General features: G+C 31.5%; 1 protein-coding gene across 1 annotated transcript in view; it reads left to right on the forward strand.

The window, feature by feature from the left end:
- Positions 1-17,708, forward strand: part of LOC129747227 (leucine-rich repeat-containing protein 15-like) — a 121,137-nt gene that overhangs the window by 36,045 nt on the left and 67,384 nt on the right. Inside the window, exon 2 of the mRNA XM_055741323.1 lies at positions 9,859-10,247. Coding sequence (XP_055597298.1) covers positions 9,863-10,247 — 385 coding nt within the window. The 5' untranslated portion in view covers positions 9,859-9,862. The remainder of the gene's footprint in view (positions 1-9,858; positions 10,248-17,708) is intronic.

Here is a 17,708-nt window from a genome sequence, read left to right on the forward strand (position 1 = left end):
GCAAAATACTTATTGTGATATAAGAAAAGTGTGGAGGAAAGATCACAGCTAGAGCATTTAGGGTAGAAAGAATGTTGAAATATTTGTGTTTTTCTTTTTTGAAAATCTGTGAAATGTTATAAATACATTGAAAATAAAGGTTTTGATTAAAAAAATTTCATAGGTTTTCTCTTTGATTTTTTTTACCATTACCATTACCATTTTTTTACCATTTCAATTTAATCGAATTTGATTGGAATTTTCAACCAAAATGAATCTCAGATATATAAAAAAAACTTTTTCTTTCTTCTGCATAGATTTTAAATAAATTAAAATTTGTAATATCATAAAATTTAAAACGCCCTTTTCTTTTGTGATATCAGATATTTAAAAAGATATTTCCTTTCCAATTGAATTTTCAAAACATTGTCCATTGTATCTCAGAATTTGGAAAATCTTGGCCTAATTTCGATCCTTCATGAAATAAGAATAACAAATAGAATTAAAATCAATTTAAAGTTTTCATTTAGCTGCAACTCAGTAAAAATTGCTAAATTTCAAAGTTCTGCGAGCCATTGCACCAAAACGATAGGTGATAGACACAATCTGACGGAATATTCGAACTCATGGCGCCAAAATCTTTCGAAGCAGTTATTAAACATATAGGTGAAACAAAATAGCTGTTCTCATCTGTATGAAGTTGATATTATTCTGTAATGTAGAGTCTCAATCAATTGCAATTGCAATAATCAACATTTTTTTGTCCAATTTGAAACTGGATTGAAAATTTTAATTTAAATTACCAGTGTGTGAATGATCTGGAAAAAATATTTACAATTTGATTGATGTATATCTTAAAATTGAACCGAGTTCAGAAACAAAATACAAAATACGATTTTTTCATTGTGGAATTTGAACTCAAAAAGATAACACACAAATGAAGATCATAATATTATTCATTTTCGAAACTCATTACTAATTGTTCAATAATGGCTGAAAAATAATTCAAAACCTGTAATATGATTTTGTTCAAAAAAGTTGGGGATCGTCCGATGTATCTTTTATCAGTTTTATATTCGTTCGTCTTAGTTTTTTTATTCATTCGATTAAATTTTTGAAACGATAATTTTTTATATATTTTTTATTAAATATTTGGCATTTCAACGAATTATGAAATTCAAATTAGAATGATTAGGACCAGGATTGGTCGATCTTGGATCGACGTGTGGAAGATCGATCTTTTCAACTCAGATTTTTGATTTTTTGGATCGATTTTTGGCATGAAAAAACTGTTTTGGAAGTAATTTTCCAAAACTTTTCACTTAATCATGACCAATTTCGTTCTATTATTTATTGAAAACGTACGAATCGGAAATATGGAATTTACTTAAAAATTAAATTAATAAGGGGCGCGTTGAAACGTCACTACACATACCAAAGACTGTTTTATCAAAAAATAAATTTTACATATCAAAATATCATGCTTTCAATTCTGAATCTATTGATATATCTTATATTTTTAAGCAAATTCATGGCCGTAGGAACGGGAGAGGGGTTTTGGGGGTTAAACCAAAGCCCCCCTCCTTGAGATTCCAAAAGACAAAGCGAAATGTTCTTCTATAAACTTAAAATTTCAAATTCTTGATCAAATTTTGATAAACGACTAGGGTAAATGTACCCGACCTTGGCACCTAAGGCATGGTGTACCCTTTTTTTCAACATTCCAACCTTCCTGTTGAGTGCGCCATAGAATATCCTTTGAAGAATTTACTTGCTAACATGCTTAGAATTCAACAAAAATATGTTTTCTCTATAGAACTTTCATTATTGTGAGCAAAATGCATGCAAAGTACTCACTGCTGTGCTCCAATTACTTGGCCGCCGTACCAATTGTTGCCGTTTCGATGATCCGATTCTTGACCACCAGCAAAGTGCAATAGATCTTTACCAACAATGCTCAATTGACAGTTAACAGAATCGATGGCTATTCTGAATATGAGGCCACTGACAGAATGACGTCAGCTGAGCGTAAAGTTCTATGCGACGATGGAACACCGGGCTTCACTCATACAACAAAAACATTGATGAAATTTGGTTGGAAGGGAAGCACAAAATAAGCTTTCATTTCAAAAAGTCAGAAGTCCAGAATTTCCACAATTTTTTTTTAATTTTTGAAACTTTAAACTTTTTACTCAAATAAACAAAGTGATGATTATAGACACCTCAAGTTGTTTCAAAATATTTGTATATGAACAAGAATCATTGGTTTATGAATGACAAACAAACCGATTCAGAAACGAATTATGTCCGCGAGTGGTTTGAACTTTCTCTTTTTTATGAACATTAAATCCCTTTGATGAAATCTTAACTAACATATTTTGTAAGAAAACTTTTTAAACTGAACACTTCAAAAATTCCTCCAATATGTATATAGTAAGTTACTTATGAAGGACTGATAAAATCTTAATAAAGCCAATCAATCTAGGAAAAGTATTTCAGATGGCATGGGCTTATCAAGACTAGCCCAGGTTTTCAACGTAGAGTTTTAAAAAAAGTTGGTGTGGTCAAGCTGCCAGAATATTGAGGTAAAATATTCGTTTCTGGCCCCGATTGATTCACATTCCTCGAAATTTTTTAAAGAGATTTCACAGTTCATCATTTTTGCGAAGTTTTTTGAGACAATTTCATCAAAATAAAAATCAACTTGAAAGAAAGTAATACTGAAAGGTTTGAACCGTGTCAAATAAACTTATTATTACAAAAAAAATGACTTGAACGTGGTTGTTGTGAAAGTGGTATTGTAACGTTGAATTGAACTTATTTTGAACTATTCTCATCGACTAGATTTTTCCAAATATTGGAAAAATGGCTTGGATTTTCTCAGTTTTTTTTTTTAATTTCCCGACTTGAATGCTAACTGGACAAATTTAGGAATGCTAAGCCTAACGACAAATTCATTTACGAAATTTCTATCGTTCTGTGCATCATGATGTGTTGTCATTTATAAATCATTGTTTAAATTTTTCCTTTTGAGTTTTTATAGATCATAAGTTGATAGTAAAATACTCTAGGAGACTTGCGATTGCAACACATAGGGTTATTTTCACTACGAAACAACTATATTCATATTGTGGAGTTTGGCTTCATAAAGTAAGAAATTGAAAAATTCCTTGAAGGGTATTTCAAAATTTTGCCCTTTTGAATTTGTTAGCTGAGATTATGAGCTTCTAGCAAGAGCCATCTCGAATGCCCGGGGCGTTGCGCAGTGGTTTGACACGCCAAAAAGATGTTAGAATGTAAACCTTGCTAAAACATTTTTTTTTCAATTCGACTCACATCTAATGTTATAAGGAATAATTGGAAAGAAAACGATATTTTCCTGAACTTCCAACTTCTGTTTCCAAGAAAAAAATCAGAACAAAAATCCAAAAAATTAAATCTGAGTATTTATATGGTTCCCAAGCAATAGAAAACGATTCCAAAACTTAATGAATTATGTATTTTATATACTAAAGTCATAAATTGCCATTGATCTAACAGTTTTTAGGTAAGAAAAACATCTTCAAGTCTTGTGAGTTGCTTAATTTCACTTAATTTTTTTTTATTTCGAATCACTGTGTTCTGTAGGAGACCACGTGGCTTTTGCTCGGCAGACTGCAATGCAAATGCTGTTCGCACGCACACCAATGTACCTTCGATTCATGGTTCCCAAATAGCGATTTTTGCATTTTCAATGCATGGATATGACTTTTAGTTAGTCGAGTCTTTTATGTTCTCCAACTTATTTCGAAGCTTAAGTTGATAGAAACAATCTTATGATAGAAACAATCTTATGATCAATTAGTATGAAAACATTTGTGCGTAGTTTTAAACGAATTTTTAGGGAAAACATCAGCCCAAAAATACCTCTTTAATGAACATGTATTTTTTCCAGCTTCCAACACTGGTGGTGTATTTCGATTGAAGTTGCATGCCAAGAAAAGGAACAAAATTAGTTTTAAATTTGTATTCAATACCTAAATAAATATTCATTCTTTTGTCTTTCTAGTATTTTTAGATTTTTTGCCGTGTTTAACTGTAGGCATGAGTATTTATAGCAAATTTTTGAAATGAATGTCCGCGTTTGAAATCGCATGGGAATTTAACAGTTACACTAGAAAGGTGAGTTTATCTGATTTTCATACGGTGATTTCCAACATAATTGCCTCGGATGCAGATCGAAAAAAATTAACTACTTCAATAAAGTACAAACAATCAAAAAATTCGGTATGCACAGATTTGAAACAAATTATTCTCTTCGCAATGAAAATATATTCAAAATTTTTTAGCTCAATTTGGACCTAAAAAAACATGAAAAGACATGTTGGCATGCCAAGAAAAGGACCATGCCAAAATAGGGCTCACTTACCCTATAATGATTCAAGAGTAATAATCTCGAATCAGAACTAAAGCCAAAATCCTGTAATCTTGTTCAAGATCCACAATTCTACTGCAGTTTTAAAAAAAAATTCTCACTTGTTGATAGAAATTGCGTCTCGAATATCGAACTTCAATAAGCTTAGCTTGCCGGATTGCTCAGATATTGCCCGATTTTGTTCACATTATTGCAAATTCAAACAGAAATTTGAGAATTGATTCTTTAGAAATATAATTTCGTATTCGGAATGAATATACTAACTTGGTTTATAATCCCTGAAAAAAAAGAAAAAAAAATCTACATATTTTGAGTCCAGATTTTGTGAGCAAATTTCATCAAAATAAGAATGAACGATTTAAAGTTGACGAATCTGTTTTGATATAAGAAAAAGTTTTTAGTGCTTTTTTATGATGTTTATTAAATTATTTTGACATTGGCGGATATTGGGGACAATAACCATGAATATCACGGCCCGGATATAACAATATCTGTTAAGCTTAGGTTGGAATAATTCTGTATTTTATGTATCCAAATTTGTTATAAAAACTGAAATTATATATCTGTGATCAGATTTCGGATTCTTTATTCAGTTTTTTTTTTGTTATTGTAATCCAGTTTGAATCATCGTTTGGAAAAAAATACCTGATTCGAATCTTGGTTTTGCATTTGAAACCTCAACTAGATGGATTTTCCATATTTGAAAATCATCATTTTTGAATATGAAAAAAATATTAAAATTACAACAATTACAATATTTCAACTTTAAATTCTTTTGCAGAATTGGAAATTTAGGAAGTTTCATAATGGTGAACCAGAATTAAAAAATCCAAAACAGTCTCATCATTCGCATCGCTATTGAATTTTGCCCTAGGGTTTTGGTTTGATACAAATTTCGCTTGTTGGTTGTGAACCAAAGAGAAGAAATTATTATCTGAAATTTGAAATTCGTTGTCAGATTCGAAATCCAGATATTGAACTCAGGTTTAAAAGACAGGATTCTGTTTCAAAATTCAAATTTAAAAAATGAGATTCAGGTTAAGCTCGAAGCTAAGTTTTAGTATCGAGATAAACATGGCAGTTTCAAAGTTTTGATTCTAAAATCCAAAATTAAAATTTTATATTTAATCAGAGTCAGTTAGGAAACACAAACCAGCAGAAACCATAAAAATAAAAAAAAATTGGATTCATTTTGAAGTTGCTATTCTTTGAAAAATATAGATCTTAATGTTTAAAAAATATTCACAGTTTTCTTATTAAAAATGAATAACTTATGAACTTTTATTGATTACAGAACTTTATCGTCAAGCGAAAATAAAGCTGTAAACATTTTTCATTGGCTTTCATAGTGCAAATTAGAAACATACAACGTCTTAGCCGAATATGGCATTACATACCGAATAAGTTATTCAAAACTGCTTAGTTATTCATCTACAAAGTTTCTAATTAAAATTATAAAATTTTAAACGAGTTAATAAGAGCAGAAAACGAATCTGCTTTGAACCACAAACATGAACTCTTTTGTTCCTAAATATTTTGTGGTTGAAAAGAGTAAGGTTATTGTTTGCTTATTTAAGTAGATACTAATTTTTTTATCTCTTAAATAAAACCTTTGAAATCCATTAAAGAATATTTAAATCTCTATTAAAATAATATGCATTTCTATTACTTAATTTCGATAGTTAAGATTTAAAATAACCTTACTATTTTAGTGAAATAACTCAAAGCTGAATAATTAGACAGAACCCACACATTTTTTAAAATCTTTAAGCACTGCTTTAGGAATGATTGTTCATACTTCACTGATATGAGAAACATTTATCGCCAAAACGCCCCCTCTCTCTCAGAAATTAAAATGAAAGGTGGAAAGAAATCGAATAGTTAGTGAAAAATGTTTGTTGGGGCTTTTGTGTTCTGCAGAATTTTAAAATACTGCTAAATTCTTAAATTTAAATGCATTTTCTTATCTGGAATTATCTATTAGGTTTAGTTGTCTTAATGAAGCTTTTTGGTAAATCGGGACTTGCAGAATTGAATTGAATTGAATCTTATTTAAAAATAGTCACAAGAAAAATACAAATCAATTCCCTTTATTTCAAAGTTTTTTTAAAAAAAATCTTGTTTCAATTTGCTAATTAATGAAAAAAAAATCAAAAATTGAATTTTATAGACCCTCTAAAACAGATTTTTAGACGGGGTTTACTACAATTGAGATAAACCCAAGCCAATACTTATTTTTACTTAATTTTTGCGCAGAATGATTCAAAATATGTCAATCTTACAATTCATTTTAATGACTATAGCATACTATAGTACTACAGTATACTGTAAGACAAGCAGTTGTCAAAAGTTACATACATCTAAGAAAACATTGACATGAGAAAACTGAAAATCGACCTATTTTTATAACAATGTTAAATCGATCAAAAATGGCTATTAACAGTTAGGTCTATAATTTTCTACTATTCTCGATTTTTTTAAAGAAGAAATATAAAACACATCGAAAGACGGGTTTTAGAAAAACGACAACACATCAACAAATAGGTAAAATGGTTGGAACAGAAAAAGTACCGAAATTAAGTCCAATGAAAAAATTGTTTCTTAAACGATGGAGCTATTCGTTGAACTAAAATGGTATGTAATCATAAGACTGAACCTCCGTGACTTTTTCAGCGAAAAAATGTAGGTTTTAGATAATTTAAGTAATGTAGGTTTTAGATAGATTTAGATAATAGAAATAATGTGAAAAAAAAGTTAGACTGCCAGTAGAAGTCGTACGCTTCAGAAGTGCATTTGAAATTTTGATCACCTCAATGTAAAGTTTGACAGCATTTTTTGAGAAACATTCTTAACGAGTGGAAAATTTCGAAAATTTAAGGGTAAACCGACTAGGAAATGTTCTAAATTTTATAGAACTGCGCATGCCAAATACCCTCTTTTGCAGAATTTGGTTCCATTTGCGTTTTTAGTTCTCGAGTTGGGCAAAAACAAATGTATGAAAGCGCCCCTTCATCTTTTTTCATCCCACTGGATGGAGGAAGCGGTCTCAAACCATCATAGAAAGATTTCATGTACCCGATTAACCTCCCTTGTCCAATTTAGTTTTATTTGCTCAATTAGTTCTCTATAGTTATGAAAAATATATGGGGGAGAATGAGGATACTTGATCCCTGGGGATACTTGATTCCTTAGCTATATCTCGAAACTGGAATGTCTCACAAAGGTCAAATGTTCTAGAAAAATGAGTAATTGAACTTTGTTTGAAAAATTTCACAAAATGTAACTTGAAGATCTTTTTTCATCACTTTAAAATGTTCCTTACATGGGAAAATTATGAAAAAAATATTTGTTCCAATGTATCAATCGTTCGAGCGTAAAATGAACTTCATAATGCCATACTTTCAAAGTAATGGAAAACTCTCAACTTTTTTCAGGAAAAGTTTTCTAAAATGTTGATTATGGGTACAATTGATCCCCTAGAGTTGGGTACAATTTATCCCCCTTCCAAACGGCATATTCTTCTTCTGAATTGATCGTTATGATTGCTGATAACGAAATTACTAATATTTATCCAAAAACTAATATTTATCAAACAATTTTCTGAAGAATAGAGCAAAAATAATTAATTTTCGCTTAATTATAAAAAAATAGCGCCTTTAAGTATGCAATGTTATTAGCGTTGAGACAAAGTTATAGAATTTTCTTCTTATGTCTGCTATAAATTGTGAAATGAGAACAAACATGACCGAAATAGTCAATTAACATTCTTCCTAGGGGTTTTGTTTGATTTTTATACAAGGATTAGGGCTTCCTGAATAAAAGATCAAGTCTCTTTCAATAGGGGATCAAGTCTCCCCTAACTTCAGAAAAATCGCAATTTTTTTACTCCCACGAAAATGCTTCTAGATCATCAACGGGTTCAAGTATCGTTCAAATTTTTGGAGCATAGAAACTTGAAGTTACAAGCTGTCAGAAAATGTCAAAGGCGGCGAGTTGCTAAATTTTTCCAAAAAGATATGGTGAAAATAAGAAAAGGGGATCAAGTATCCCCACTCTCCCCTATAAGTAGACCCCCTCCCCTTTTCTATCTTAGCACTAATATGAGAGAAAGAGGTATGAAACCGTTTAAGAAATTTTTCTTTAACATCCTCTAATGCCAAAATTTGGAATAATTTGCACAAATAGTTCTCGTGTTGTTCAAAAATTTGTAAGAGAGCCTCGCTCTACCTTGCTAACTTACCACTGGAAAAAGGGAGTGGTCTAAAACCAACCTTGAAATATTTCTGACAGACAGACAATAAGTTTGCTACCAAAATTTAATGTATACCATAAATCAATTTAAACAAGAGAAGAAGATTTTTTTGGATGTTGATGATATTTTTGATAAAAATTTCTAATTATTCGGTGGAAGGGTATTCGAGGCTAAAGGAAATATTAATTATCAAGCATTCTTCTTGGAACACTAATGTCTGTTCTCTCTAGAATTTTATTCATATAAAACCATAAAATTGCGATAATTGCATTCTTAAAGCGAAATGAGTTTAATTTGCACTGCAATCACCTCATTTAAATCACAGAAAATCTTAAAATATAACGAGTAAACCTCCCAAAGAGATATGAATTTTTTTTCTTTTAATTTCAATAAAATAGTAGAAAACCGAAGGTTCACAGAACCTGGTAACCAGGAGCCACTAATCCGGTTCTGCTCGTTGCATTGCTTTTAGTTTTCTAGTTGAAAATTAATCTTTTCTCCCACTCGGCAACCCAGTACATTTTTACCGGAAAAAAGAAGCGCTAATGATGATAGTAAGTGGCCTCTAGATAGTCGCTGAAATTGCAGCAAAAAACAAAATGAATCGACAGACCTTGAAGGAGTGGTTGTTATTCCCTGTATGCTCCATTCAAGGAACGCGTTGGTACTTTTTTCTCTGCACAGAAGCCCACATTATTAGCTCAGATACTTGTACTTTGGATGGGTTCTATAAATAAATTCCAGGGGTGAAATTATTTATTAGACTGAAATAAATGATAAGTTGCACGTTGGATTTACTAGGGTGTTGCAAATTTCATAATGTTTTAATATCTACTTTTATAGTTTTTGAATGGAAGTTCGGCTTTCGGTTTTGGCCAAGAATAACTATTATTTTTATGTGCTCTTCATGTGTCGTTTTAATTTGAATATTATTCTTCCTCAATAAATCGAACATTCGAGCTAGTGGAAATTAAGAGGCTCAATTTATCCTTTGAAAGATGGAATTGTCAACTTGAAAGTGTATGAATCGAACTTTTCTATGGCGACAGTTTAAACAAAGTTCACTAGGTTCACTAGTTCAATTTTAGTTCGAAAGGACAAAAAGAAGACTTTTTTCATGCTAAACTAAAACCATGATACTGTCCACCTTACTGATAAAAATACCCTTCAAATACCTAACCTAACTTTTTTCTACTCTTTTCTTCCATTCCAGCAAAATGAACTACCAATCGCCATTGAAAACATCTCCCGCAAATCTCGCCCCCTCATCGGCCTCGGAATTCCGCCGGTCGCCATCCAAAACGCACAACAGCTTCCGGCTCCGACCAAAGCTCCTCTTGGACTTCAATCGAAGTAGAAGTAGAAGCAGCCAAGAAGCCAACACATCCTCCAAGATGTTCCGATCAGTCAAACCCACAACAACGTCAACAACAAGTGGTATCAGTCTGTTTCATCGCACCGCCTTCCAGCTGTTGACGATTCTGGTGGCCGTGGGGTTACTTCAGCTGGTTCAAGCTTCCAGCCAGGCCCTCAAACGATGTCCAACCGATTGCGAGTGCAATCTGGACCAGAGGGGCCTCTATCAGACCATCTGCACCAAAGGTGAGTTTACTTCTAGTATTTATCAAGTAGATACCCTCCCAGAGGGCTCAATATTTCTTGAGAATTTTACGCTATCGAGCTTGTTGTTGTTTTCCGGGCAGGATTCGAATAGTTATTCGCCCACGGTTCTTGTCTGGTCTTTGAAGCTCAAAATACCTCAACATAAGCGGCTTAAGTTAACTTGACAAATAGTATCGGAAGGGGTTTATTTGGTTTACTTGAGAATCACTCCCGAATGAATTATCAGGAAAACAGTGCTGCTTTTATGTGCACTGGAATTACATTGAACACGTTTCGAAATGTGCGTTTTCCATTCGGTGGAAAATTGTTGCATAATGGTTCAGTTCATAATAACATGAGTCATATCGTTAATACAATACTGCTTCAGAGTAAGTATTTTCAATTCTCATAAATTACAAAATATAATTGTTTCAAATACATTAGGGATCTGAGCATAATGTGATATTTTTACGAAAAACAACTTCAGCGGTTAATTTTTAAATCTGTTTAATAAAATCTAAAAAGAAGTGAATTATCGAGAAAAAAACCTAAATTGAAATGGCCTTCTGTTTATAAGTTTAGTTTGTTTTCAGTTTTTTGAATTTCGATATGCTTTTGCATGGCCGTAGGAACAGGGGGGGGGGGGGGGGGTTGGGGGTTAAACCCCCCTTATGAGGATCTAAAAATGGAAACGAGGTATTCTACTCTACACTAAAAATTTTAAATTCAGTATCAAATTATGATAATAGAGTAAGGTTAATCAAGAGTAAAAATTTAGACTATAATCAATGCCAAAAACCCATCTCAAGTTCAAAATGCTACACTTTTATAAAAATTTTCTCACTTAAAAAAAAAGTTTTATATTCATACTCGAAGTTCTTCGAAATGGCAATCCAAAATTGAAAACTCTGATTCAGATTCATCATATGAAATTCATAGTTTAATTCACATCCACAACTCAGTTTGAAATAAATAATTTAAATAGAGAATCTATATTAAACCTGAACTACAAAATTTTAATAAAAGATTCATGAATGAAGGCTCTCACACTTGGCTCTTAAAATTCTAATCAGAAATTAAAAATCGGAAATCTTTGTTTTGTGCATTTCCAAAATTATATAGAAATTCGGAAACAGATTCAAAGCTCGATTTTTGAATTCAGGTTCAGAATTCAGATTCAGAATGCAGATTCACAATTCGGAAAAATGATTTAACTTGTAAATAAATTTAACACTCAACAGAAATTGTTAAGGAATTCAATAGATCATAAACTTGAGATTTGCTTGTCAATTCAATTTCCAGATTGAAAATTTTTAACCAAGATTAGCTTGTACACACAGTTCAGCTGAAAATCACAAATTAAAAATAAAATTTGAGTTAATTTTCTAAATTTTAATTTATTCAAAAAACCTTAATTGTATTTGTTGATACTTACGGTTTCGGAACCTACAGCAGAACCGCTTTTCCCGATCGGGCCGATCCATTTCACCAAACCACATAGCTGCCGATTGCAGCAGAACCAAAACAGTTTGTTTTGGTTCCGCATGCTTTGAGTCAATTCGCAATCGAGAACAATAGATCAATGATTGCTGATGACAGGTGATGACGATAAACGCGGTATAAATGTTTACATCATCACACGGTTAAGCGAGACAACACAAATTGGGTTCGTGGTAACACAACAGTGTTGCCAGATATTCTGGGTAAGAATATCAAAGTACTCATTGAGAAATGAGTACTTTCCCGGTTAGGGAATATAAGATGTGGAAGTGACAATTAGCTATCGCTAATTAATATAGTTGTAATCTAGTGACCTCATAGACGAAACATGAATAAAGATAACTCTATTCCACCACTGAAACCTGCGTTTTCAACAGTATTAAAAAAAATCACCCACATGATTTTTATTATGGGATTGATTCTTTATGAAAAATATCTGCTGTTAATCAAACATGTACCTGATCTTCACATAAAAAAATTGGACAAAATTTTATATTTTCTCTGTGTATTGTTTAACATTATTAGCACATAAAGGACCGCGAGAAAATCTAAGCCGCCAAATACCAAAATTCGGCATTTTATATTCCGAAACCAATATAAATTTGCTTATATAATATATTTGAGTAACGGGAAGTGTTGCGTTAAATTTGGTAGAAGGAGGTTTCATTATTTGAATCATAACATTTGAATTAGGCTTTTAAATGGAGCACACTAGCGTCAAGCGAAAAACGAGATAGGTATCTCGTATTGGGTCCGCAAAATATTGCAGTTTGTTGTTGTCAAATTTCAAACTAAAATCGTTTATATGGTTCACGTTTGCTTCAAACAAATTTGATCTGAAAAATGGATATCTTTTAGTTGAAAACAAAAAAAATTGATTTATTTTCATCAAAGGGTAAAATCTTTGAATTTTCAAAAGAGTTTAGAAGATTGGCTTGTTTGATTTGTGTATAGAATAAGTTTGTTTTAAACAAATGGAAGGCTCTCCTAAAAAAAACTAATTTTATGCTCAAATCAACTTAGTTTGATCTACCTAAACGGTTGTACTCCATTTACCCGAAAACCATTGCCCAGAATGAAAAATCCCCAGAATTTCAATCGCCAGAAAGAACCATTCCCCAGAATTTTTTTCCCCAGATGAACCATTCCCCAGAAAAAATTTCGCCAGAATTTACCATTTCCCAGAATTTTTTTCACCAGAATGAACCATTTACCAGAAATTTTTTTGCCGGAAGAACCATTTCCCAGAAAATTGAAATCATTTATCCTTACTAGAAATTAATAATAAAAAAAAAAAGGAATTGTTACAAAAAAATGGGGTTTCATAACTTAATTCTTTTGCGGCAAAACCGCAACCAACGAGGATGAAGGGGCTGAGGCGGCACAAAGCCGCCGATGCTCCCAAATCCGAGGTGGCCGCCGACCCGCCGTCGGAAGCGGCGGCCCCATTACATTGGTCTAGGTCTGCCGGGGCTTCCTAGGTCTGCGTGAAAGCTAGGGGTGATCCCTTAGCCCCGTCCGCCACGCGACAGCGTGAAGGACAAAACGTCTTTCAAGTTCGAACGCGCAGCGTGAGGAGTCGGATACCAAAACAGTTTTTTAAAGGACCAAGGTAAGCATTGAATCAATTAAAGTACCATAGACCATAAACAAAGCACAATATTGGTTCTAAAATAAATTTAGTTGGAAAATTTCAAAACTACCTAAACATATTAACGATTTTAACAATCGATGAAAGCTAATTTAGCTCACCTTTTAGGTTTAGCACTAATTTTCTAAAGTTACAATTCAATACGATAACTGTTTATGTAAAAGTATTTAAAAATTAATAATCATATAGTTACAAACATAATTTGTGCTATTTTTTGTTTGTATTCGTGCATTGTTGGGCAAAAAATCTAAGGTAAAAATCAGTCACCAAAACCCCACCCCCCCTCCCCCGCATGAGTCGGTTCTTCCTACGGCCCTGTGTTTTTGATCCAAAAAGTATCCATTTAAGTCGAAATAGCCATTTTTTTATTTGAATTTTAAAATACGATCCTGATTAATGTATTAATCAGAGTTTTGTAAGCTAAAACGCTGATAATTGATTAAAAACTGCCAGAGTGAAAAAAATTGTTTAATAGTTGGGCATGTCGTACTCTAAAATTAAAATTCGGACACTTTTTGAAATGTCCAATGATTTTCAGTATCACTTCATAACACGCGACCGTTAATCACAAGATTCGTTACCAGAATGATATTTATTCTGCAAACTCTTATTTTAAACTTTCGTTGAATTGTCCTTGTCAAAGTGGCTTTGTCAACAAGTTATACACGAACAAAAGTTATGTATCATTCTTGAGTGAAATAGATTCATATCCATTTTTCATATTCTTTTCATCCTTGTTCATTCATTTCTATGTAATATTCTCCTCCCTCTTTGTTCGGTTAACTTATTTTGTGTTCTTTCAGTTTTATTTTCTCTTTTTCTCTAAATCTTGAGACCTGATTTATATCTGAATTTTTTTATAGCTCAAAATTTCCGTTCTTCGCGGCTTCTTTTTTTTTTTAATTTCATAATCAGAGCGATTAGATTCTCACTTCAATTTCCTTTTCTTTCTTTTTCATATCTCTACTGACTTTTATCAACTTTTTCCTTTCCATTTTATATTCTCTCATCTTCGCCCTTTCTTCTTTCTATCTGATCTCACACTATGTTTTGTTTTAATCTTTTACTGTATTTTTTCAATCGAAGCTTTCTTTAACATCAGTGAACATCAAACATTACACAAATGTCTTAACCAGTAAAACAGCACAGATTGCCGATTGCCGGAGTATTTGACAAATTTATATGACTTTTTTCTTCATTGCTGATGATCTTGATTGTCATCCACCAGCATGAAAAATGGGGATTTAAACCGCGTAGTCACTAATATTTGTTTTTCTTTCTATTTTTTGTCTAATGAGTACTAATTTTAAACCATAGTTAATTCATCTCTGTTAGAAATATATGTCATTCGAATCTAACATGTGTACAATTTAATTCTTTATTGCTTTAATTATATTATGATTTCTTCCTCCCTGCTTTTTCCATTTAAAAAAAATAATCTTCCTTCATTTAATCTTTTGCTCAATTCAATCTTATTGGCTTAAGCAGGTATTTTACAATTTATAGTCTTTCAACGAATAATTCGATTGATTATTTTCTTCTCAAAATGGCCAAAAGTTAGAAATGTTTCATCGAAGTTTCAATATTTATCAAAATCTTTCATCTTAACACACAATCAATAGATTCGTTTTGATCAGAAAATTATTCTTTAATATCATCATCGCCTTTCATTGACGATAAATTTTGTTTTCTCTTCATTGCCCTCTCTTTTCTGGAATCGCTTCAATTTTCCTTTTTCTTTCTTTTTTGCTATATTTTTTTCTTCTCTTTGACTTTCTCCAATTTTATCATTTATACTACATCATTTTCACGCTTTATTTTAGTTGATTTTTATCTTTACTTTGGTTGTTTTAATTTCTGTATAATGTCCTCCCTCTATTTTTAAATCAAGGGATCTTATTATTATCTAAATTTAATTTTTTTATTACCTTATTTTAACATTTTGGTTCCCTGTGACTTCTTTTACTTCTCTCAATCGTCTTCGTTTTTTATTTCCTCCTCTTTTTCTTATCTCCTTTAATTTTCATGAACTTCTCTTTTCCATTTTTTAAACTCTCTTCTTTATCATCTCCTCTCTCATCGTCTCGCTTCTTCTTCTATATGTTTTCTCTATTTTTTATATCATTTTAATTCATTCAACCTTTCACTTATTTGAGACCGAATTTTGTTTTTGGTTAAAACCTATCCATTTTTAATCCTTCATCGAATAAAAGTTTTATCAGGATTTACATTTGTCTTATTTTTGTCCTTCAGTTAAGTGATATTTTATTTCCTATCTCGAGAAAGTAAAATTTCGCCGAAAAGTAGGAAACTTAAGTTGTTTTTACTTACGACATTTCACCATTCTTGTGGCGTTCGTGTCTTAGGAAATTAAGTGTTTTTTTCGCTTTAAAACTGAATTACCAAATGAAAAGGCCTGGTGTTATACCCTCAAGACTGACCTAAGAGCAGTTTCAAGAAGGCTATTTTACAAATGAGATCCTGCGCTAAGCTAGACTGAAGTTATCCAAATTTCAAGATAAGTCCATTGTTTATTAGTACGTGCGTAATTTATTAACATTTTAAACTATAAATTAGATCAAGATTTACAAGAGAGAATGACAGAAGCAATGAAATATTCCATAGAAATATTTCAAGGATAGTAATGATGAATGCAACCTTGTGAACAAGTTACTAGTTAATACACTAGGGAACTTTATTTAAATTGGCAGTTAAATTTGTTCCTAGAAAAAGATCACCAAACCATTGGATTTCATCGATCAATATGGAAATTAAATTTCAAAAATGCTTCTGAAATTTGATGATGATGATTTGGACAAAGATTGAAGGTTTTCATTTTATCAATTCCTTAAATTTTGTGCTGATGTTTTGCCATAATGAAAACAGTTTGTGGCGTACAATTGAACTTTTTGTAAAATCGATATGTTCTCATGGCAAAAAGTATTATCGTTTAATTCATTACAATGTCAAACTATTATTCATTTGATGGTGGTGCTGTGAAAAAAACTAAAAGTAAAAATGATTCATAATTTTGCGCTATGTGTAACACCGGTGACATGAGATGTTATTGAAGGAAAAAAATTGATGTAATTTCTAATACAGTCAAAACTTGTTTCTACAGCACAGATTTAAGAAAATCAAAAGACAGCTTATCGTTCTTGAAATTTAGTAATCATACATTAGTCTAAAATTTGATCATATACATTTGTCTTCCAATGGTTTGGTGTAGCTTTAGGATTTAGAGCCATTTGGTTTTATTCAGCTTCTTATGACATTCCTCAGATTTAGCTTATCCTCTTCAAAATCCAAAAGTAGTTGGTTAAATTCAACTGAAATTTACCGAAAGGCGAAAATTATGCTTCTGAGAACTGATAAAATTTTCAAAAATCATGACATTAAGTGAACGAGTCTTCACAATTCTATGCATCTGGAAAATTTTTAAAATCTCATTTTATTTCACATTTGAATCTTCAGTATTGTTCGTCCAATTGAATGAAAGATGAAATTCAATACATGGTAGATTATTCATCAATGCTAGCCAAAGCTTTGATTGCTGGGAAAAAAATCTGTGATTGGACCAAAATAAATCTATAATAGTTTGATTTTGTAACCTTCATTGGAAATTAGCGATAAACTTTACAGAAACAGTACATTTTAACTGGCAAAATCAGTTCAAAAATACTTTAAAATTTAAAAAACTTATATAAATATATCTGTTACCAAAACTTCGTTCAAAATGTGTGCCCTTTTGGTAATTAAAGCTGCAGACATCACACTTGAAATTTTTAGTGTGTTTAAAAATACCAAAGGTTCACTTTTTATATTTATAAAATAAACTGCTTCGGGGTATAGAGATCAGATTACAGTATTATTATAAGCATTTTATGCTTTTACGCCTTGAAGTTGTAAGTATTTGTCGAAATGGTTGATAAATTCAAAAAGGATTTTAGAAATTTCAACGCATTTCAGCGGATACAATTTTTAAATTTTCTTCTGCACCTATGAAAATTCGTATGCAAGGTCACAAGGCTCTATTATAGTTTAAGCATGATTTTCTAAATACTTTATTCAAAAATATAAGTACTTATATAATATTTTCGCAGTGAGCTAGAGAGCCGCAGGTTGCCGACCTATGGGTTAAACAATAACTATCGCTCAAGCAAACTTGTGAATCTAAATAAAATACACATTTTTTTTAACAAACAGATAATATGAATTTCATCTCTATCTAATATTAGAAAATGTCAAAAAACTTATTAAAAATATGTAAATTTTTGACCATTTTTGTCATTTTGAGATCCTGGATGAAC

Source organism: Uranotaenia lowii, chromosome 2 (assembly GCF_029784155.1).
Source record: "Uranotaenia lowii strain MFRU-FL chromosome 2, ASM2978415v1, whole genome shotgun sequence".
NCBI classification, from domain to species: Eukaryota; Metazoa; Arthropoda; class Insecta; order Diptera; family Culicidae; genus Uranotaenia; species Uranotaenia lowii.